The 23,347-nt window shown below is 41.8% G+C and overlaps 1 protein-coding gene across 4 annotated transcripts in view; it reads left to right on the forward strand.

Moving 5' to 3' along the window:
* LOC115239321 (neurogenic protein mastermind) overlaps positions 1 to 23,347 on the forward strand; it is a 159,204-nt gene that overhangs the window by 129,702 nt on the left and 6,155 nt on the right. For all 4 annotated transcript variants that reach the window (XM_029813790.1, XM_029813791.1, XM_029813792.1 and 1 more), the window contains exons 3-5: positions 18,842 to 19,192; positions 22,147 to 22,336; positions 23,026 to 23,340. In XM_029813790.1, the coding sequence (XP_029669650.1) occupies positions 18,842 to 19,192; positions 22,147 to 22,336; positions 23,026 to 23,340 (856 nt within the window). The remainder of the gene's footprint in view (positions 1 to 18,841; positions 19,193 to 22,146; positions 22,337 to 23,025; positions 23,341 to 23,347) is intronic.

The following is a 23,347-nucleotide window of genomic DNA, read 5'->3' on the forward strand; positions in this document are numbered from 1 at the left end:
GGTGCGGAAAGTTCTGCTGACATTATGCAAACAGATATGATCGAAACTTTTTGAGAATTTGCGCGAACTGCAGATTGCGTTCTTAGGAAAGTTGGGGAAACTTTTGCGGAGACAAAACGAACCTTCGATTTCGTCTCCGAGTTATTTTTACAACGTTGCGTCATGGACGCGTTACGTAATTTATGTCATGCAGAGTAGTTTTATTTCTAAAAAAGTTTAATACTTATTTTACAATCCTGAATCCTTATTGGATCCATGAATATTTCACATGAAGGATACGAAATCGTCCGTAAAGACATTTGTCGCGGCTAATATTGTCTTGGCTCGGGATGTGTTCGTGTGTGAAAGTATTTCTTGGCTGCATAATTATGCATTGAACTTGAAAGTATTATTATCAATGCGTGCCGTGTAATATGGCGGACGTACGCGTGTAATTTCAGAAACGTATCGTACAAACGAGCTTTTCTTGGCGAAGATTCAAACATGCCGTTAGCGCAGATTTCATTTATACCGTTTCTTAAATATGCGCGATGTAAATTCGGCCGGAATTCGCGCGGATTGCCGAAACATCGATTCGATGATATCAAACCGCGTTAGCGGAAACGATTCTGCAAATATTATATAATTATACGATATTCGCTTGCCGTATAAAAGCGCATGCGTTATCCTCGCATTTCTTGTCGTGCGAACGCGTCTGCTTTTTCGATTTGACAGACTCATCGTATCAAAAGCGAGGTTTTAATCGCGATTTTAATTCACTCTGAAAAGACTCGTGTCTCATCGTTGATGAAATAAAAATTAAGATTCTGCGAGATTGCGTTATTCCACGACAAAAGCAGCGCACACGGTTGATTTTAATAAACCGCAGAAATAGACGGACACAAACCCTCTGCGTTTGTCGGTGACGTTTTTCTCGGAGACATTTACGTCGGCGTGCAATGAACTCGATATCTTTTCATCGCCGTTCATGTACCGCTTCATCCCGAAATACACGCACGGGGCGTATTTTCAGGCGTTTAATTAAGAGTTCTTACGACCTACTTGCTCGAAATATTTCGCTGTTGACGGCGAACGCGCATGCCGACGATGACGCTCGGTATATCTCGTTCTTATTGCTCCATGATTTTGGTAGGCGACGATGATTCTGTAGTTAGCACACTTTGTTATAGACTTTAATAATGTAACGCAATTAAATTTGTTACAAAAAAATATAAAAATATTTTCTATTTCTTCGTGTATTATATTAATATTTAATTATAAATATATTGTTACTAACATAAATGTAATATATCAGACGAAAAATATATTCAAATCAATCACAAAGATGCTGGCTGCTTTTGGCGATCCGACAGTTCGCAAACACGGTTACATTTCAATCATTGTAGTTGTGTTTGAAGAGGCTCGAAAGCCTCGTAGTATATCCCGAAGATAACCGGCCATTAACAGCCGAAAGCCACCCTAACGCGGGCGCATGGCTCGCCGGTACGATTGTTTCATATAAACCACCCCGAGAAGTTGGCACTCGGGACACGTAGTATAATTCTTTACCCTCTCTCTCTCTCTCTCTCTTTCTTTTTCCCTCTCTCTCTCGTCCTCTCTCTCTCTCGCCGTCCCTTGGCCTTTGTCGTCTTTTCAGAGGATGCACGATTCCCCGGGTTCCAATAGCCGCCGTCGTAAGCAACGCCGACGCCGGCAACATCGTCCTTCGTAAGCATTCTCGACCTTATCCTAGCGCGTTGTTGCCACCCTCCCTGTAACCCCGAGCACGCCCGGGCAAGCAAACATTTATCCACGATTTGAAATTAATGTTTCGACCCACCGCGTCCCAAACGACCGTCTCCGTATCGCCCCTCGATGTGTGCCGAGATGGCGAAAGCGAGAGTTCGGAAGTTATTAGCTCGTCCAAGTTATTACCCGCGTCTCTAAAAGTAAGCATATTTCACCTCCTATCTTTTCACGCAAGGATCATTAAAGTTTTTTTTTTTTTTTTACTTTGTTTTACGATTTTTTATCGTGTTTATAGTCCTTGATAATATAAAATTCAAGTAAGAAAACCATATTAAAATGAAAAGCAAAAAATAGGAGAGAAGTATCAAAGTTTTTGGCATCATCTTGCAACGAGTCCATCATGATGCGCTCGTCCTTCGAGCAAACTAGCGAAAATTAGTTATGAAGTGAGGAGACGAAGGATCAAAGTTAGCGAGGCGCGGAAGGAGAGGCCATCGAGAAACCTCGATATCTCGCTAATGCAACGTGACGCGAAACGAGCGATACTTCGTGCTTCGCGTAAAGAGTGGAAAAAGACGAGCGTGATAAGACATCCCGCTTTATGTATCGCCGCAGATCAGAAATCGCTATAAAAGGCGCGCACCGGGTGATTGTGGTTGTGCCAGCGCGCATAATTCCCGAATATCGCGTCGGTTTAACGTATCCCCGGTCGATGCTCTCTGCGCCCTCGTCGGCAAAGTGATGTCTCTAATCTGGGTCAAAGGTGATTTGCCGCGCGCGCAGCCCTCCTTCGCTGATTGTACGTCGGTTCATGTAACGATAGTCAAAGTATGTATAGCGCGACCGCGGCCAAAGTATCCGATTCCCATTACTCGGCTACTTTACCGGCGAGGTGTAACGGATCGTGTATCAGGTGCGACGCGATGACCTGGAAGTCGAGGAAGCGAGGCGCGTCTTGACTGCGCTGAGTGGCAAATTAGAAAATCTCGAGAGACCCGGTGGTTGAAGAAAAAAACATCAGACTTGAAGCTCGTAAAAATATGATTTTGTCACATTTTCACGCAGACATGTAATTAATAAATTTTAGGAGAGATCATTTTTTGGCCTAAATGATCGATATATACTTTTTGATTTCAGTCAAAATTTTTTTATTGAAATTGTGTATACAACGTAATTACGACGATATAAGTTTTAATTGAAATAGAAAATAGATGGCTGCGTGCATCATCTCGCAACACATTGTTTTAGTTACCTAAATTAATCTTAGGTCTTAGATAAATGAAATTCTAAACAGATTTTAATATCGAATTATGAACATGGTAAATATTCAAATTTAGATAAAATATGATTAGAGAATAAAATTATATATGGCTTCAAAAATATTATATTCTATACCATGCCAATTAATAATCGTTATAGAATCGCGATAGAATGGGATCGACATTTTGCTCGAGTAGGGATCAAGAAGTTACAAAAGATCGCCATTAAACGGCATCGTGAATAATACATTGATCGAAGCTATTTTTGAAGCATCATTTACCTACCGAATGACTTTTGGGAAAAGAACCCTCCGCAATCCGGATTTCTGTTCGCGGAAGCGAGAGGCGGGGGCGAAGAGACGACGGGAAAGTAGACGGGTCGAAAGAGCGAGGCGGAAAAGTAGGCACTCGGAAGGTGCGATCTTGGCCAAAGGTATTGACTTTCCCGAGGGTTCGCCCTCGTTCTCTCTCTTTCTCTCTCTCTCTCTCTCTATCTCCCTCTCTCTCTCCTGTTGGTAGCGCGCGATGATGAGATCTCTTGGGGCGAGGACTCTGCCTACACCGTTACTTGCCCCCGCTCGCAATCCTCGGTCGCCTTGCTACCCCTGCCGCGGGGGCGGCGCGTAGGTGCGAACGGGGTGGTTGAGCGGCATTCCAGGATGTGTGGCGGCGGGAGAGATACTCCCCCGTGTGTAGGTGGACGCTGTGTAGACGTAGACACTGAAACGGGTAGTGGTTTCGTGCCGAGCCCCAGATACCACCATGCGGAACCCCGCCACTCTGCCTGACACAAATCTCCGCAGGAAAAAAACGCTCGTTCTGTCGGGCGGTATATCCTCTCTCTCTTTCTTCCCCTCTCTCTCTCTCTCTCTTTCTCTCTCTTTCTATCTCTTTCTATCTGTCACTCGTTCCCTTCCTCTCGGATCTGCTCGCGTCTTGGAGGGTTGACGCTTCATTCTTGTTCGCCCTCCATGTAAAATTGAGATTTTTGCGTCTCGTCAGCGGATCGATTATTCGAATTTATAGCGTAATAATATACATGTATAAACTTTAATCTACTGAATAGAATAAATGTTGAATTTAAGATTTAATTATTAATAAAATTTAAGGTATAGAAATATAATCTCTCTCTCAAATATTTATTAAATATTTGTTTTTAGAAAAATAAGATTGATTGCTTGTGTTCGCCGTTCTCTGAATAGTTAGAAAAGATGGATGTTGGTATATGACAATTTTTTAAGATTTCAATTTTCTTATTTCGAAATAGCGATATCGGCGGTTGATTCCGTTCATAGAAATACCGTGCAATTCACGCTTTATCGTACACCGAGCTTATTTCATCGACGTGCTTTATACCGACAACGTGAGCTTTGGGTGCAACGATTTTCGTCGTGCAATGCACCCACGTATAGACGCGCGATACGCAGGAACAGTCTTGACGCAGTCGGCGGAAGAGTCCTTCAAGACGAGTGGTTTCGCGATGACGACGACGGCGTCGTCGACGCCGACAGTGGCGAGTGCCGCATACTCTGCTATTAGCGACGGCTGCACCGACGGTTAATGGAGGCGGCGTAGAAAACGGCATCGTGGAAGAGAACAAGAGAAAGAGAGAGAGAGAGAGACGATGGACTTGTAAGCGATGATGGCGTGTAGGGCGCAGCGCGGTGCAAAGTAACGGCGTGATCAATGCCGCAACGCTAATTAATTAACATTCCCTCGCGGAGCTCTCTGGCAGACACACATATACACACGAGAAGCCTCTCCTCCCTCTAGCGTTATTACTCTTCATCCCCTCACCGACTTTCGCTGTCTCTCTCTTCCCTCCTCCGCCTCACTCGCACGTCTCTCCTCTCTTCCTCTCTCTCTGTCTCTCGCTTTCTCTCTCTCTCTCTCTCTCTCTCTCTCTCTCTTGTGACTTTAACGTCGACGATCGTTACCGTACCGCGATAACGACGGCGGCGATGGCGACGACTAGTACCCGGCAGAAATATTCCTGAGAGGATTATTTCTCGCCGGCTAGCGAATAGTCGAAAGTTTCTCTCGAAGCGACAGAGCCGCGCGGCTGCAGCGGCTGCTGCGACAAGAGACGATTGAAAAGTCGGAGATCTCGAGATATTCAGTCTCATCTGATGCAATCGTTGTGCAAAGTGTAGCATCGTTGAGATTTTTCTCCGCCGCGACTAAACAATTGCTCGACAACCGATGAGGTACTGCAAAATTTTCTTCTCTTTCTTTTAAGTAAAACGTTATTCGCGATGTTTTCTCCCCCCCCCCCCCCCGTATATCCCAAAAAATTTACAGAATATTGAATGTTTTCTTCTGGTCGTAAGAATCGATATATACGAACTTCTTTTAAGATAAAGGACTTATACGCTTTTCCGCAACGGTTGACTATTTTACGAGACAATTTCCTTTCACGTGAGGTGATAGGAACCGAGAACTCTTGACGGTCCTCTTTCCTCTCTCTTTCTCTCGGTCTTGGCCTTTTTAACCCCCTAGAGAATTAAATCGCGCCTCATCCTCTGCCCGGTCGATACCCGGCTACGGATATAGGAACGTTGACCAGGAGAAGCAGACGAAACTTCGCAAGGACACGCTTCTCCACATGCCTGTGGCATGCGCGCGCACATACACACACATACATATATATACGCGTGCACACAAACGTGCGCGAAGTAGGACACCCTGTAAGCAAGGGTGCAGCATCCTGCCTTATCGCGCGTAAAAAGACAGCTTTACTTTTATGATAAACGCTGTATTATATCATGCTAGAGCTGTGTAGTAGAAACTATAATTTTAATTCTACAAAATAATTCTTTAAAATTTTCTATAAATACTGAAAATCACATTTATAGTTTTAATCGTTTAAATGATTACAATCGTCGTAACTCACGTAACTCGTGAAATTGTAACGATACGTGAAAACTGCAATGCTATGGGAAGACGGTGCAATGCTCTCTCTCCCCCAGAAGAAGTTTCAAAGAATCGATCGATACGCGTTCCATCGTGCATTGTTCCGCGAAACGCGGTTCAAAGCAGTCCAGCGACGCAGGGTGGTTTTACTAATTGGTGCCGAGCATCGATTACCGCTTCCGCCTCTCTTTCTATCCCCCCCCCTCGGATTTTACCATCGTCGGTATCCGCGATACGGTACGCTTCTCGTGCAAATAATGCGGAAATTATCTTTCATCATATAAATCTCGTTGAATTTTCTTCTCATTTGTCTGTATGTGTACATTTATTTACAATTTCCAAGATAATTAAGGATTGTTTGATTTTCATCGATGAGATCTTGCGCGTCGATTTAATGCAGTGCACGCATAACTCGCGCATCTATACGATCGATTTCATTATTTCGCCATTAAGGGTCGGGTCGAGAGTTGAAAACTAGGGCAAGTTTACTCAGGCATCGTAAGATATCCGTGAGTGTGGCACACAACCATGACGAGGCATGGGAAAAGCAAGCGGGGGTGGAAGCGAGAGAGGGCGAACGGGTCGATGCTTCCGTATTTATAATCACCACCTCCGCTGGTGTGTGTAAGTGGGGATGCGATGTTATACGAGCTTCCCGAAAACGTTGCGGAGCGCACTGATTGGTGATTAGACGGGTGTATCGATTGGTGATTAAGAAACAACGCGTCGACATCGGTTTCGCGAAGATTTGCGTTCGTAAAACAGGGGAAAGGAGGGAGGCAACACGAACGAGCGGGGAGAATCGAGGGGAATATCAGACGGGATAAACAAAGGCTAACCGCGAGCAATAATTAATACGTGCCTTCCTCCCAGCGCGCGAGAGTGGGGGACGGGCAAGGTCTTCTCTTGGAAGCTTGGAGGTTTTGATTAATGAGGAGTTTACCGGCACCTTCGCTATTGTGCGGGCTAATTACACCCCGCCTGCATGACCAACCCGTTCGCTGTGGTGAAAGCATCTTTCAATTCGCGAGAAAGCGAGACCCTTCTGTGTAAATCGAGTCCCGTTATTGCGCGATAACTTCTTGTGGCGTACAATCGAAGATCGAACGGTTGTTCTCTCGCTGATTAAGAAGCCGAGATTGCGTAGGAAATTGTATAAACTCGGGAAAGTCAGGAATCAGCTGGAAAAGTCAGGGAAAGTGTGCGAGAAATCTCTGGAATTTGCCGTAACGTTGTTACAAACGGTTCTATTATTTGTTTTGTCTATAAAAAAAAGTATAATAATAAAAATGAACAAAGTTAATTAATTTTCTTTCGTGGATACACTTATTAAATTGAAGAAACAGCGTGATTCTCATTCTAGAATGTCGATATGTTCGTTTCGCTATCGGATATTAATTAACGTCAACGAAAATGTAACATTTCCGGAACGCTAGAAAATCGAATTCTTATCGTATATTTAAAAAATTGAAAAAAAGAACAAGACCAAACACATACACACACACACACATAGAGATGAGATAGACAGCATGACATAAACAATGAAAAACATTGTATTTGCTTGATTTTTCATTTCTCTTCTTAGCATAGAGAATAATCTTTATGTGCATTACATTGAAACTTTACGATCGATTCGAGGTAATATATCGTATATTTAAAAAATTGAAAAAAAGAACAAGACCAAACACATACACACACACACATAGAGATGAGATAGACAGCATGACGTAAACAATGAAAAACATTGTATTTGCTTGATTTTTCATTTCTCTTCTTAGCATAGAGAATAATCTTTATGTGCATTACATTGAAACTTTACGATCGATTCGAGGTAATATCATAAAGTTAATATACCGGTAAGAACTCGGTATCCATCACACGTGTATGGTCTTATTTATAGCAATCGATATGGCACACCGTTAGTGCACACGAATAATAACACGTTGCGTTTTATAAAGGCACGGAAGCGAGAAGGCTTCATTACGTTACTTAATTACAACCGCCAGCGATCTTTACCGTCTTACATCCTCGTTGTTTTCTTTTTATCGATAAATCTTACGAACATTATTTTACATCGAACGGCGATATCTCGGAATTGAACGGTGGCTTCCGCGTATCGAGGATTATTTTTTGGTCGTGAGTCTTTGAGGGAATCGATTATAATGCATACATGAATTTGAATAGGTTGCATAGGCGATAAAAATGCATGTTTTCTTTAATTTTATTATTCGTATTTATTTTTATTATTTAAATAGCGTCCGTCTTTTTTTATCTTACTTGATTTTATTGAATTTTATATAAAATATCAAATGTGTGTGTGTCTTTTATATTTAACCGAAGGGAAATTAGTTTTTTCTCCAAGAGCTTTACGTCTTTCTCAAGAAACTCATTCGTTTAAGTTCGAAATAATCATAAATACAAAGAATCTTAATCCGAGAATTTTTTTTTACACCACCACGAGTAACCAGTCTTTAATCTCTCGTCGGGGTCTCTCTAATTGCTACGTGAAAGGGTCATTCGCCTCCGAGGTTCATCGGGAACGCATCGGCCGTTCCCTTTGCGTCACCTTGTATGCCGCTTGACTGCAATTTGCAGTCAAGCGCCCGCGGCCTCTCGCCTCTCCTTCCTATCTCCCCTCCCTCGTCCCCGGTGCCTGCCGCGTATCACGGTGTCGTGCCTATCACGGATACGTATATGTCCTCGTATCAGACACGTATGGGGACCAGACAGAATATACAGAGCGCTAAATGCCGCCTATCGGAAATCGATATCGGAGAACCAGCAGCAGCTACTCTTCACGTCTCTCTCTCTCTCTCTCTCTCTCTCTCTCTCTCTCTCTCTCTCTCTCTCTCTCTTTCTCTCTCGCTCGCGTTCAAAAATTTCCTCTTTCTCTCGCTCTATTGCATTGGTCCAAAACCTTCTCCTCTTCCCCCTCGCATCCTTTAACTTATTTTTTGTTAGTCGTATTTTTATCGCATCTCTTTATCCGCCGTATCTCAGTTTGACAGTTTCTCCTTCTGATCCATCCTCGCGAAAAATTGTTCAAAGGGCGCAGCCTTCTTTCCGAACCACCGTTAAATTCTTCTCGACCTTTTGCTTCACCATCCTCCTCTCACTCTGCGCTATCAGCTAGCGCGGTTCAAGAGTATCCTCACAACGACCATATCGATCGGTCCTTCGATAACGATGAACGTTATCGCTAGGATAGCCGGGAGTAAGCCAGTCGGGAATTACATCTTTAGAATATTATAATTGACGATATCGCGATGGGGGAAACCCGTTTTCCACTACGACAATTTTCGTCGGTTTACATTACGGGATGAACAGCATCGGACGTCGTAGCGGAAATTTTTTAGAACCATCTTCAAAATTATGATATTGTATTTAGATAAAGAACTGGATCGATCGAGAGATAATTGCGGCAGTAGAAAAATGCTCGAGACATAAATATAATCTCAGATAATAAAATTAATAGTTTTTGTAAAATTATATTAAAAATTATATTATTTCTTTAACAATTATATAAAATTGACAGATAATTTATCATTGGAAAATATTATAATGACATCGTCTGTAAGTTCGATCTTTTTTTTCGGTGGACAAATCAATCATCCATAGATTCCATTTTCTCTGTAACCATTAGCTCTTGTTCTCTGATTTTTCCACTAATATCCGAGTCGCGCTTTTGTCTGGAAGAGGCGTCGACATCTTTTCCCTTCGTATCCATTCCGGTTACGTACACACGGGACTCGATTTGATCGGCTAATATCATTTCGAAGCTTACCGATTAAACTACGCTTGACGACGGGAAATCTGCGATTCGTCTGGGATTCAAGTGGCTCGTGCGTTATTGCCGCTTCAATTATCGACTTCAGAGTTTACATTTCTATCTATTAGAGCTACTTTGTGCCTCATCCGCGATTAACGAAGAGGAAAAGATCGCCGCGCTGATCCAATCCCGATGTGATTGCAATCAATTCGTAACGATTGACAGTTCCGTACTCCAAAAAAGAAAGATATCCCACACGTGTCATAAATACTCGAAAGATCTAAATCATATCTAATGCATGATTCAACGAGTATCGAGCACGATCTCAGTGATTTTAGATCGGTCTCGTAGTGTCTCGAGATGGTAGTTGTCATTCAATAAACGTATACGCACGCACGTAGAGGCGAGCTAATGAAAATTAATCCCTTCCGTCGTCGTCGTTGTTGCCGCGCAACAAGCGCGATCGCAATTCCGACAATTCCGCCCTTCGGTCTCGCGAGGCCGACGGCATGCTGACGGCATGCTGCACAAACCCGAATGCCACGAGGTTAGACGGTGGTGTCGGGCACCGATCGATCTCTGGACCTGTGCGCGCGGAAGTTCGTGGACCGCGCGCCGCGGAATCGCCGTCGATCAGCGCCGCGTCCTGGTTCACCGGTTTGTCAACGCTGCCACTTCATCGTCGGCTTACAATACAAGTTTCTTGAGTCAGCGGGTCTATTGTGTAGCACAGAGTGGAGTAAAGCAAGAATTTATTATGCGTTCTTTATATTTTATTATGTAACTAACGTAATTTCTTATTTTCTCGGAGCGGGTGAAATTATCTGAAAATTCTTGATATAAAAATATTTTTTTCCGACGACATGATATAACTGATGAAGAAAAGTTAGATACATAATTTTCTTGACCTGCAAAAAAGGAGATAGACTTTTTTATTTTTGAAAATATCAAAGGATATCATTTTAGAGTAATTTCGTAAGGCACAGAGAAATGTGTATATACTACATAATAGAGGCGTGTGCACGCGGAGGGGCACTGGCGTGCACCACGGTAATATCGATCAGGAGAAGTCCCGTACGCCGACACACACACACACACACACACACACACACACACACACACACACACACACACACACACACACACACACCCTCATACACATATATACCCAGGCTCCTCAACACAAGAATATCAACGCCTGTCGACCCCCGCCTGCGTGTTGTTGGCTGCACGCCCCGCTTAAACCGTATTCAAGCGTTTCCCTTTCACGACGTAACCCGACCTCTCCGCTTCGCTACTTTCTTGTCCACCCTTCCTACGAGTCATTAAGCGAGTGCGTTAACGTTGCACGTGGCTGCGACTCGTCGTTGCCACGTCCGAAAGTCTCAAGGCCCATTCGTTTCGTATCGACCAGCCATTCAAGGCTAGCTAATCCTGCCGAAATAATCTGTCTTTGTATATAATAGATTTTCTCATTATCTTGTGATAGATATTTTGTTATAGCATTGTGCTATAAATGAATTGTACTCGTAATGGACTTTATATATAATTGCATAAAATATATAATATTAAAATTAAAAAAAAATTCTTTCTCTTTTTCTTGTAATGTTAAATTTTTTCTATAATGTAATGCTGTAACGTTTTTTACGAGTTGTAATTGTCATAATTTTGACGTAACAAAAATTCAGAAGAGATTTTGTTACGCGTTATCAACATTATGGCGAATCAAACTCGCGATCTGTTTGATTACCTTCCGTTAATGTAAAGCGATTAATTGACTGTCGATGAGAATTCCGAGTCGTTTACGAATGTATTCGCGTTCTGCGCGATTCGAGCCATAACTGTGATTTTCTCCTCATTTTTTTTTTTTCTAGCATTTTTTCTAGCAAAAGCAGATTTTCTTTCTCTTTCACTATTTTATGTATAATTTCCTGCATTTTCCGGTTCTTGTCAGCATCTGTTCGTGATCCTTGGAATTCTCTTTTAATAGAATTATATATACATCCCTCTTTAAGAGGTTGGCACTTTAATGAATTATTTATCGCGCTTATTTAATTACTTTTTGTCACAAGTTTAAATTTACGTTTGCTCTGAATTGGTGAATTTTATAGTTATATTAATTGCTGATTACCATTCATTAGCAAATCTCTTGCCTGCTTTATTTCTATAGATGTTACATACGACGAGGAAGCTGTGTTTTAAAGGCTTGTTAATAAACTTGACTCTATTCTTTCGTTTTCCTTCTCGCTATTTCCCCCTCGGTCGAATCGCGCGATGCGCACACGTGTGCGTGACAATTAGCTACTTATTGTATCGTCTACCCCTCCGGAACGCGTGTATTTCTGTCGCCTGCGTGCGCTCCATGAATCTGCATATTTCTTGCAGCGCGTAAGCAGGTAACGCATTCTTTCCTTTGTCGATACGTAGAACACCGTCGAATCACGATTTAGTGTAGATATCTATCGGAAGAAATCAGAATTGTGCGAAACCGAATTTTTTCTCTTGATAACAAAGGCCGTACAAATAAAAGCTATGTTGCGTTAAGGGGATGAAATATTTTTGTAAATATTATTCGACGTAAATCTATCGTGTTTTTTTTTCGCTGGTCGAATAACAGCTTTGATTGCTGTTAAAGTTGCAACAATAAATGGTATCGTCTGTACATATTTGTATCCTGGTTTCATATATATATATATAAAATTGAAATTACAATTTGTTCCCCGATGAGCGACGCCTATGGCACTATTTTCTTGGCAGTACCTAGTATTGAGCAATCCGATGGCTCGAAAGTAGAAGAAAGGAAGGAAGGAAGGAAGGAAGGCTGTTACTGGGGCGAAAGGGCCGAAGGGAGGGAGAGAGGGATAGAAAAGGGAAACGGCTAACAGAAGCTTCGGAAGGACGAAGGAGACAGATGGTACCCAAGAAGCGACGGTGGAGAAAAGAAACATTAGAATTATAGCAGAGACGTAGGTGGTGGTCGCGTGCGGCCTTCAAATTCTTCACGGAACTCCGTCTTCCAACCCTCCCCGTTTTATACGGGCCTGTCACCGTCACAGTCACGTGACCACCACACCCTCACCGTACACCGACGAGATATCTAGAGGGTATCCGGTTTTTAGAGTCCAGATGGATAGAATACCCACGAAGCGCTCATTATCGATCCGAGCTTCGTTTCAGAATTAACTCGGCGATATTGTTAGGGCAGTCACTCACCTTCGCGCGCGTATTTCGTTTTACATTTTACGAGCATCAAGATAAGAAGCAAGTAATAGAGAATATCATTTATATAATATATTTATTCTACGTGCTTATCATTTTTAAGTATATTATGATATTCATATATAAATACGTTATTTATATATTTTAATAGCGATATTTTATCGACATATTCTTGAATCTTAGATTATTAATTGCAATCTTGATAATAATTTGATAAATCGTGAGGATCGACGATAAATTTCCTAAAGTAATTTCGAACACTAAGACCGTATATCTTAACATGATATAACATAGTAAAGTGTATTGAAATTCGCTCGCGGCGTGTTGCTTTCGCCGACGAGCACGTAACTGTCAAAGTCGGCATATTTTCAAACAGGAGACTGTATCATGTCTGACGATTGTGGCGGCTGCACTACTGATTTTTCCCGTGACCGACTTCTCCGCTATAAAGGTCTTCGTACCCGTAGATCCGAAGGGCGAATCGGTCGAACTACTCGTGAACTTGAACTGAACCGTAGAAAATGGGTCTGTGAAAGATCGAGGGGAAGAGAAGCAGAGGGTAGAGATTGCGGCAAAGATTGAGAATCCTCAAAAAAAAAACTTTGTGGACTTTATATAGAGTAATCTCAATGTTATAAACGGCTAAATAAATGCAAATGATACTGAAAATTTTATCAACATAATTATTATTTTTCAACGATTCTCAAGTGACAAACTACTTGAGGCCGACTGAAATTTTCACGAACCCGGAATCTTTGCGAACGCGAATCTTTTATGGAAGCAAAAACGTATCTTTGCCGAATAATTTTTTTTTTTTACTTTGCTCTCGGGAAATAGCGAATAAAGTTCGCTCGACATTCGTAGCGCGATAATTTCGCAAGTGCTTACGATCATATCTCTATGATATCGTTGTGAGAATACCTTTAGCGATGCGCGTACAGTCCACCTAATTCCTGTAGACACATCGCGTTACATCGCAAGATGAGATGAGGCGGCTAATTCTCTGTGTTCTCGATAGGCCGAGCGTGAAGCAAAGCGCGCAACCTCGGGTTTGCACGCACCCCCTTTTCTCGCACAGGTCAAGCAGGCCTGTGCATCATAGCGCCAATTGATGCGTAGGGTGACGATATCCGCGCCGCTACCAAGGGTGAGCGACGAGGCCGACGCTCGGGGGTGGCGATGGGCGGCTGAAGATCGGGTCGTCGGACGTGCTCGCTCGCACCGGAAGGTGATGGATACGTCGGCGCCGTCACCGACGGTGATGCTAGTGGTGGTGGTGGTGGTGGTGGTAGTGATGGTGGCGCGGGTGGCGTTTAACACATATCGCATGTGTACGGGGAACACGAGGTCGGGTGGGAAAGAGAGGGGACAGAGGTCACCGGCCGCGGACCGACTCGTGCGACTCGCCCACAGAACTGTTCTCTTTCTCTCTCGCTCTGTCTATCTCTCTCTTTCTTTCTCTTCACTCGTCTTTCTTGCCGCTTCTTCATCCCTTCCTCCCGGCTCTCTTCTTCTATCGCCGGCATACACTTGCACTCCTTTCGCTATGCAATTGCGTACCGTTCTACGAACGGCGAGCGGTGTAATCCGTAGGATAAGACACGTAGGTGTAACGTATAGATATACGTAATATACGACTCGCTCATCTCAGTTTTCATCGCGAGAAATGAGATTTCTCTCCATCCGTGTCGTGAGATGTCCCGATCTCAAGGTCACTCGTCAGGATGCCATTCCCGCGGCGTCGTCGTCGTTGCAGCAATGGGTATTCGCGAACCTCGGTGCGTTGCACCCAGCAAAACCTATCAGTGGTTCTCCAAGCGATTCCAAGACACAATGTTCGAAGCATGCAGTGCTCGTATATTTTTTCGCGTGTCTTCTTTCCCTCTTTTTGATTCTCTTCTGACCAAACCATTACGTATTATTTATATTTAATGAGAACCCAGTTGGATGAAAACACTGTCTCCCAAATTCAACTGCACTAAAAGAGAAACTTCAATAATTATATTGTACTCTCTACGTTATGTTCGAGATAAATTTAGATCGCGTTTACGAAACGCGTTTCTCTGCGAATGCAATTCCAAAATGTGTGTCGCGAGTGAACATCTCGGACACGAGCGCTATGATTAGCGCTTGTGCGATTACAACATCGTGATATTAGTCACAATGCGATTCCTCGGCCATGCGTGTACGTGTGTGTGTGTGTTTACGTCTATAATATAGCACGTTACGTGCTGGTATCGCCGAGTGTATCGACTGTGCCAGTACGATGGCTCTATACAGTATGCTAATAATAATTTAAACGTGCACTTCCATCTACGCATCATTTCGCGGAGATTTTCTTCAATTTTTTATTCTTTTATACTCTTTATTTTTCACTGACAGTATCATACATAAAGTATCTCAAAACCGTCGAATTATCTTTCGTCTCCAAATTTTATCTAGGATGTTATATGCGTGATATTTTTAATACTGATATGAATCAGAAATTTGCTTGACAGTTAAGGGATTTTTTATGTTATATAAAAGATAGATATTAGATTATAGAAATAATTGATTCGCGAGATAAGCGTGTCGTGTCACGATTTTCAATGTCGCATGGTAATAATTGATACAAGATCCTGTAGATAAGAGCTGTATATAATCGCACATTCTACCGGAACTTTAAAACGCAAGAAAATATATGGATATTAATCGAATCGTATAAATGTGTAAACAGGAGTAACAATTAAAAGGTAGAATTATTCAATTATTCATTGAATTTGATATTACAATTTAAGTTGTTATAAATATGTATATATCGTTTAAATTCACTTATTACTGACGCATTTGTGAGAGAAAAAGTAAAGAAAATTAGCACTTATTGGAAACAAATTAAATCGCATGATGACAGCTAATCGCGCCGATTATAACGATTTAATTAAAGGCTTGACATAAAAAAAAAAGTTGTGTACTTGTTAAAAAAATAAAACTTGAATATTATTATATATCGCGCATACTAGATACGCGTGTCTCTGAGTATAATAAGTCGTTTGAATCTAAGGAATAGTTTAATATATGAATTCTTCGATTTATCGGATCGTGCGAATTACTCGTTAACGGTGGTCATGTCATTAAACGAGCTTGATTGCATATCGGCGTTCGGAGAGCTCGGTGTAAGTATCGATTTGTTCAAAATGGGCCACGTCCGTCCATGTTCGTGATTTTATTTTTTTTACGCTTTCATTACTACGAGCTTTGACGTCGAAAGGTCTCGAATCGAAATACACGCTCGAATATAAATACAGAGGGAGAAGGAGCTTTCCCTTACCATGCAAGAACTTTGTCCGATCGAGGCTGAAACTTCCAGACTTTAATCGCGACAGATTTATTTCGGTAGATAACGCTCGCGCGATGGACGACGACGGGATCATGTTTTATTAGCGCTCGAAGTTTCGGTGAATTTTTCGAAGATCTAAAGATCACAGATCTCTCAAGCTTTGAGTATCCGTGTCGGCGTCCCATTAGCATACTCGACGTCCCATTAGCATACTCGTCCTTCCTTATTTCGCGATACGCGTAAATAGGGCGCGAGAGGGATCTGCCATGTATATATTTCTTTCCCTCTCACTTTCAGAGTGAGCCCTTTTAAGCATCGCTGTAATAAGACACGTGATATGCAGATGTCGCGTTCAGGAGCTCTCACGGGGGGACGCCGTCGTGATTTAGGCTAATTATGCGCGACCAAGTAGGTTTCTCCTACCAACCGGCATATCTCTATGCGTCCTACCGGGACACGCGACCTCTCGGCTACCACCATGTAATCCTTATGTATACACGTGTGCGCGCAGAATATCCGTGTATATGTATTCCGTGGTATATGTCCATTTTCCTGGATAAATTTCACCTTACCAATGTGTACCTATCTCAGATTCGCAACGAGCAAGTTTTCGTTGCGTTTCGCTCTGCGTATCTTGCATTTGTATATGTACTTGGACGTGCCTTTTGCATGCTTTGCATATCAACGCACGTCTCCCTATTTAATTATATATATAAACATGTATATAGACTGTTTACAAGAATTTCACAGCCTTGTGAATCGCGTCCGCGAGTTTCTTGAGACCAATTAAAAGAAATTTTAATTCTACACTATATCTCAAAGTCCGTTTTATTTTCCCATGTTGAATATTTTGATAATTAAACTGTAGATTAAAGTTCTGACAAAGAGAACGATGATGACTCCTGAGAGGCACCGTATATATACATTATATATATGTGTACATGACCGCTTATTGCGCGAGATACATGTACGGATACGTATCGGATGCGAATAGACATGATAATAATTGTAATCCCCTTACACATGCAAATGTGTGTGTAATTGTACATAATCTCTACAAATGAGTATGCAACATATGCAGCATATGTACAATATATATATATAATGTATAGCGGAATTATATGCGTAGTGGTTGTACTAGCGTCTATAGACATGATACACATAGGTATACGCTAATCACATACTTATGTACACGCCATATATCTCTACATTTTGGTAGACTGAACGGCCGTCAACAGAGGAGGCGACTCCACACCTGTGCATTTGCATAAGCGTCTGTCAGCATCATTCGTGCTTCGCAAGAGCGAATTCAGATAGCAAGCGCGCGATTTTACGTTATCGCCTCACTCACACTCGAAAGAAGCGAATTCCCTTTTTCTCAGACGGGGCGCGGATTGGGCGCACCCTCGTTCTGTCACAAACTCGATAGTCGAGCAACGACGGAACCTGTAATTCACCGATAAAAACATAGGAGCGACGACCCCGACGACACGCAATTTGGCGGTGTGCTTAGAGTCTCGCGGGGGCTCGGGAGACGGGAATTGTACGCGTCTGTGCTATCGAGATACAAAGTCGCAACTAGATTACGAGGGTTCGACAGCCGGCGGGCAGGGTCGAAGGGTCATTCGCGGGACACGGTTCTGGGCTTATTCTTCGTTCCTCTTTCGTCGCGCGATATCAAATAATAGAAGAACGGTAGCCATCCCGTATCATTACCGGCGATTCGAGCGATGACAATCCAGTCATCGGTTGTTTATATCGGATGCTCTTTTTCCAGAAGCGAAATTTTCCTGCTCTTTCGCGGCAATGTTATCTTATTATATTCCCGGAAAACCGCGTGATCCTTTTCTTCGCTGTGAATTCTCCCGAAAACAAAGTAAAGTATCCATAATCCAGAGTTATTTGTCATTCCCTGAATTTAAATGTAGCCGATTTTAAATTCAAGGAATCTTGCATTTCCAACGGTAAGGTTTGAAAAAAATACACCACGCGTTTCTCTCGGCGAGTAAACACATTAAGGAAGGAAAAATATTGATAGCAAAATGATTACTGGACCAGAATGAGCATGCAATTTATAAGCCTTATAACATTTCCTTCTTTTTACACGCATTCCACGTGTATGCAATTAACGAGTTACCACATCGTAAGAAGATTGCACTTGAGAAAACTTTTCGTGTTTAAATACCAGTTATATTTCGCCAACTGTGTCGCATATGGCACTTGTATATAAGTTGCAATAAGATTTTAAGATATATTTTAAGATATATCTTAAAAGATGCGATGTTTATTAATTTTATTTGTACATCGAATCTACATCTACACTTACGAGAAATGTTTTAATTCTCTACAAATTTTTCTTCCTACACTTTTATCGATAACTCAAGTATTTTTTTTATAGAAAAATAAATAACTTATAATAAATAAAATTAATGAATGACTTTTGTGTGATCAGAAATCTTTATATATTATTTTTTTATTATTGTCGTGCCGACAAAATTATAGCGAGCGTCTTGACGCAAGTATCCCTGCGTCTGAAACGCGTATTATCTCCGAGCGGGAGATTTTTATCACGCGCAGTCTCTCGTCTCCGCAATCTACAAAGAGCTGTGAACTATAAATCTTCAATTTTACTCGCAGGTGTCAGCCGGCCAACATATGCAGCTCACGGGCGATCTGAAGCCGGTCGTGTCCGTCGCGGCGCAGCAGGGCATGTACTTTAATCAACAACAGACGCAGAATCAGGCCGGCCCTTCGGCCAACCAGACCGACACTTATTGTTCGGTCTCGCAGTCGCAGACCATCAACTTCACCCAGCAGAGTCTGAGGCAGAGAGCGGCCGCGGCTGCGGCCGCTGGTGGGGTTCCGCAACCTGGGGCTCCTGGTCCGGGAGCGCGAGGCCATCCGCAGCAGGTATCACCGGCCCAGGTCGATCAGCATCAGCACGCGAAACTTCTTCAGCAGCAGCAGCAACTGATGCGCGCGCAACAGGTAAACACGCATTTTGTTTATTCTTAGCTTGATAAGTTTGTGGGAGGATGTTTCACATACTTTAAACATATATATCTCGATGTGGGTTTTCGAAACGTGTCGTCAGTTTCTCAAATATTCGCCACTGACGTAAATGATCTTCGTTTACGAATTAATGCATAGTGATTAAATATGTAATAAAACTCTTGTCATGTTAATTATATTAATATTCAGTTCTCGTTGAATTGTCACGTATGTTATATATATGTTTTTATGCGATTGTTTCCCTTCTGGATTTTCGCACCCTCATATCGTTCGTACTTATGCGAAACTCGAGACTCGTTCGCTATTCGAGAATCGCGATTAAGAGTCGTTACATCGATAAACGCGAAACTTGTACCGTGACGATCGTCTATGTAAGTAGATAGGTAAGATGCTCGCGATACCTCCGATGGCACATTATCTAAGACATTAAACTCAAGCGAGAGAGAAAGAGAAAAAGAGGAGAGAGGGTTCCGCGACGTTCGTATGCAACAGGTACCGCTACTAGGTCTTTTGCAACTTCTGCGTCCCGCCGCGTCGAAAGAAGCAGACACAAATAGGACAAATAGCGCGGGATGCTTTCTCAGAGACCGGAGAAACACGGCCGGGGAACAATGGACAAAAAGTTTTTGCCGAAGTTTCCGCGCGAGAAGTCCGTTGATGATCGAGAAAGCACGGGGATGTATCGGTGAATTAGCGTCCTCGGCGATTACTCGCGCTTCACGCGAGATTAAGTATCATCGATACATACACTTTTATCTACCCGATAGCTTTCCGCCTTTTAATCAATTTGTTAAATCGCGTAATACACATATACATCTCTCTTATACAACTGCTCGCGTTAAATAGAGGATATATTGAATAAACAGTTTGTAAATCCATGTCGATCTTTGAACAGACTATATCTCCAATTCTTTTCCCTTTCATTCTGGAATTTTCAAGCGAGATTTGACACGATTTTTTTTTTTTTTTTAATTAATTTGATAAAGCGACTTTTGGCTTTTTAATTTTCCACGGTAAAAATCTTTCTTTAATTGTGCTCTTCTCGTAATCATGATACATATCCAGGATCAAGTTTACAGAAATTAATCAAATTTTTAAATTAATTTAAATTAAACTCTTATTGTATTTTTCTTTTTTTCTGTATTCATCGCGACTTGTTTCGTTCCCTTCGATCTCACGGAATCGTCGTCGCGCGATTAAACGTGCATAGTCGGGATGTCAACGCAAAATTGCGTGGCACCGCATACACGAAAGCTACTCTTGGCGAGTCACACGCGATCACACTCGCCTAGATCTCAACGAGTCGCCTATTGGGCAGATGACTCAGTCGCAGCGCGCGACGGGATTATCTTGATAATGTTGAGGTAGCGAAGACGACATCGTGCTCCAGTTACTAATTGTACATTTCGCGCAGTTGGTTAGTCATTCGCTCTTCCAGGGATAGCTTCGAGCGAGAGAGCGTTATATTATTTAGAACGGTCCAAACCAGCTCAATGATCTTATTCGGAAATATTCACGTGAACTCGATTAATGTTAATACGTGCGACACAGTCATTTTGACCGACACACGTTCTCGTACCTGTATCGTACGTAATTGATTAATAATTAACGAAAAATGTCTCGAGAAAGATGATGAATTAAGGAAGCATAATATTTGTCTTAAGAGAGAGAACCACATACAGTTTTCTTACATCTTTATCAATATATTTACGAAATGCTTATCAAATTATATTTATTTTGTCATTATATATATATATATATATATATATATATATATATATATATATATATATATATATATATATATATATATATATATATATATATATATATATATATATATATATATATATATATATATATATATATATATATATATATATATATATATATATATATATATATATATATATATATATATATATATAATGACAAAATAAATATAATTTGATAAGCATTTGGAGAATATCTTTATCGAATTTTGCAATCTCTTTTTCGGATTTTTGCAGAAGTATCTGTATAAGTAGACGCACGCGCGATCTCAATTACCGCTTACTTGACAGGCTCACAATGATATTGGAATTGACAGAATAATCGGTCCGGTATCCATTCCGTTCTATTAGAACAGTTAACGTGCACGGAATAACGAGAGCATCATCGTACAACGGATGTCTATGAGTTCTAAGAATTGTTCGAGCTCGTGATATACAACGATAGAAACTCATTCAACTTTAGAGAAATATATAATATATATATATATATATATATTATAATTAAATACTTTATAAATATCTCTTTCTCACGAAAATAACAAATTCATCTCGAAATCGCTGCTATAAGAGACAGGACCTTTTTTTTTTAATTTCAAGATTTTTTTAGATCTCTTCATTTTTATTCAAATCTGCTTGTTTTATTGTTGAAGCACATTCTCTTCTCTCCGAACGATATTGTTCGTAACTGATGATCTATCGTGAACGTATAGTCAGAGAATGTGTTCGGGGTGCATCGTTGCATTCGGTGCGAATTATCGAGATTAACGAGAAGAGGAATAGTATTTGATGTTGTTGCACAAGTCGATGTTGCATTTTTCGCTTCCTGGTGTTACGCGAGGAAAGTCTAATGGCGAGAGAGAAAGAGAAAGACGTATGACACAATGAAAGAACAGCGATCGCCGCAGGAAGGCGACCGCGATGTAGCCGAGACGAACTCCGCCGTTGCTTTCCTCTCGTCATCGGATACATTTACTCTTTCGCTCTTTCTTTCGTCTTGCCTTCATCCCCTCTTGCTCGTCGCACCAGTCGACGTCTCTTTCCACTCTTGATCGAACAACAACCTGCGATTAGACGAGAAACGCCCTTCTGCTCTCTTACTTAAGAGAATCCCGCGAAAGAACGTATATATATATATGATGTGTATTTTTACTTTTATAGGTGATACAACAGCAGCAACAACAGCACATGGCAGGCGGAATGGGAGCTGTTGTAAGGCCGCCACCGCCCGAATACAAGGCTGCGGCACAAGCACAGATGATGCATGCTAGTATCGGAATGGGTCAGCAAGCGAGGTTCGCGAATGCCGGACCCATGCGTAGAGTTACGCAACAACCTATGCCACCGTCAGGTAAATTTGAAAAAAAAAAATTCAGTCTCATCAATTCATTCAAGGTATTCATTGTTCCTTCATTTATAGTTAAATATCCATATCATAAGTATATAAGAGCTGCCGACCGCGTTCAATTAAATGATCGAAAAGAAATAAATTTTGCGATAATAATATTTGTTACTCGTAATAAATAAATATTTTATGCATTTTAATCTATCCACTTTTATTCGATATTTTGGCACGGATTGCGCATTGAATATTAGCGCGGAAAGAATTCGACCGAGCGTGAACGCGATGCTGACGTCCTGCTGGATTCGCTCCAGACTAGATGGTGAAGAGAAGAAGAGGGAAAGGGGAAGGGAGATGGAGAGGGAGAGAGAGGGAGTCGAAACTATCCTTATATACCCTGGCCTCTACAAGACTCCTATCGATCGGGTCGACGCCGGTTTTCCCGAGATTCTATTCGAGCAAAAATCTGCAAATCTTTATTGTATGCTTTTCTCTCTAATTTAGTTGATGCAGTCTTATTAAATTATTTAGGGACATACAGAAGTCTAAATTATTATCAATAATTATGTTTTGTGGTCACAATATTGGTCACATACAAATGTACGAGTAAATTCAAAATTTGGCTACAGAGAAAAAAAGACGAGAATTTTAACAACCATGACAGCTTCTTACATTATGACGCAATATGTTTTTCACAGGTCCGATGATGAGGCCGCAAATGGCACAACAGCAGCAACAGCAGGCGTTACACGCGGCCGGCGGTAATATGTACATGAGTGGTGGCGGGATGGCCGCTATCGGCGGTATGCATCAGATGCACCAACGGCTAGGCTATCCGAGAACTAACAATCAACGGCCGCCCAACGTTAGCGTCGGCCCTCCGGACGGCCTTGGGAACAGCATCGCGGGTCGTGCCCCTCAGCAAGAATGGGGACGACACGTTCTAATGCAGCAACAGCAGCAGGGCTTTCAAGCGCAGATGCGATCGCAATTCAATCAGCAAGGTCACCAAGGTGAGAA

Source organism: Formica exsecta, unplaced genomic scaffold (assembly GCF_003651465.1).
Source record: "Formica exsecta isolate Colony F162 unplaced genomic scaffold, ASM365146v1 scaffold370, whole genome shotgun sequence".
NCBI lineage: Eukaryota > Metazoa > Arthropoda > Insecta > Hymenoptera > Formicidae > Formica > Formica exsecta.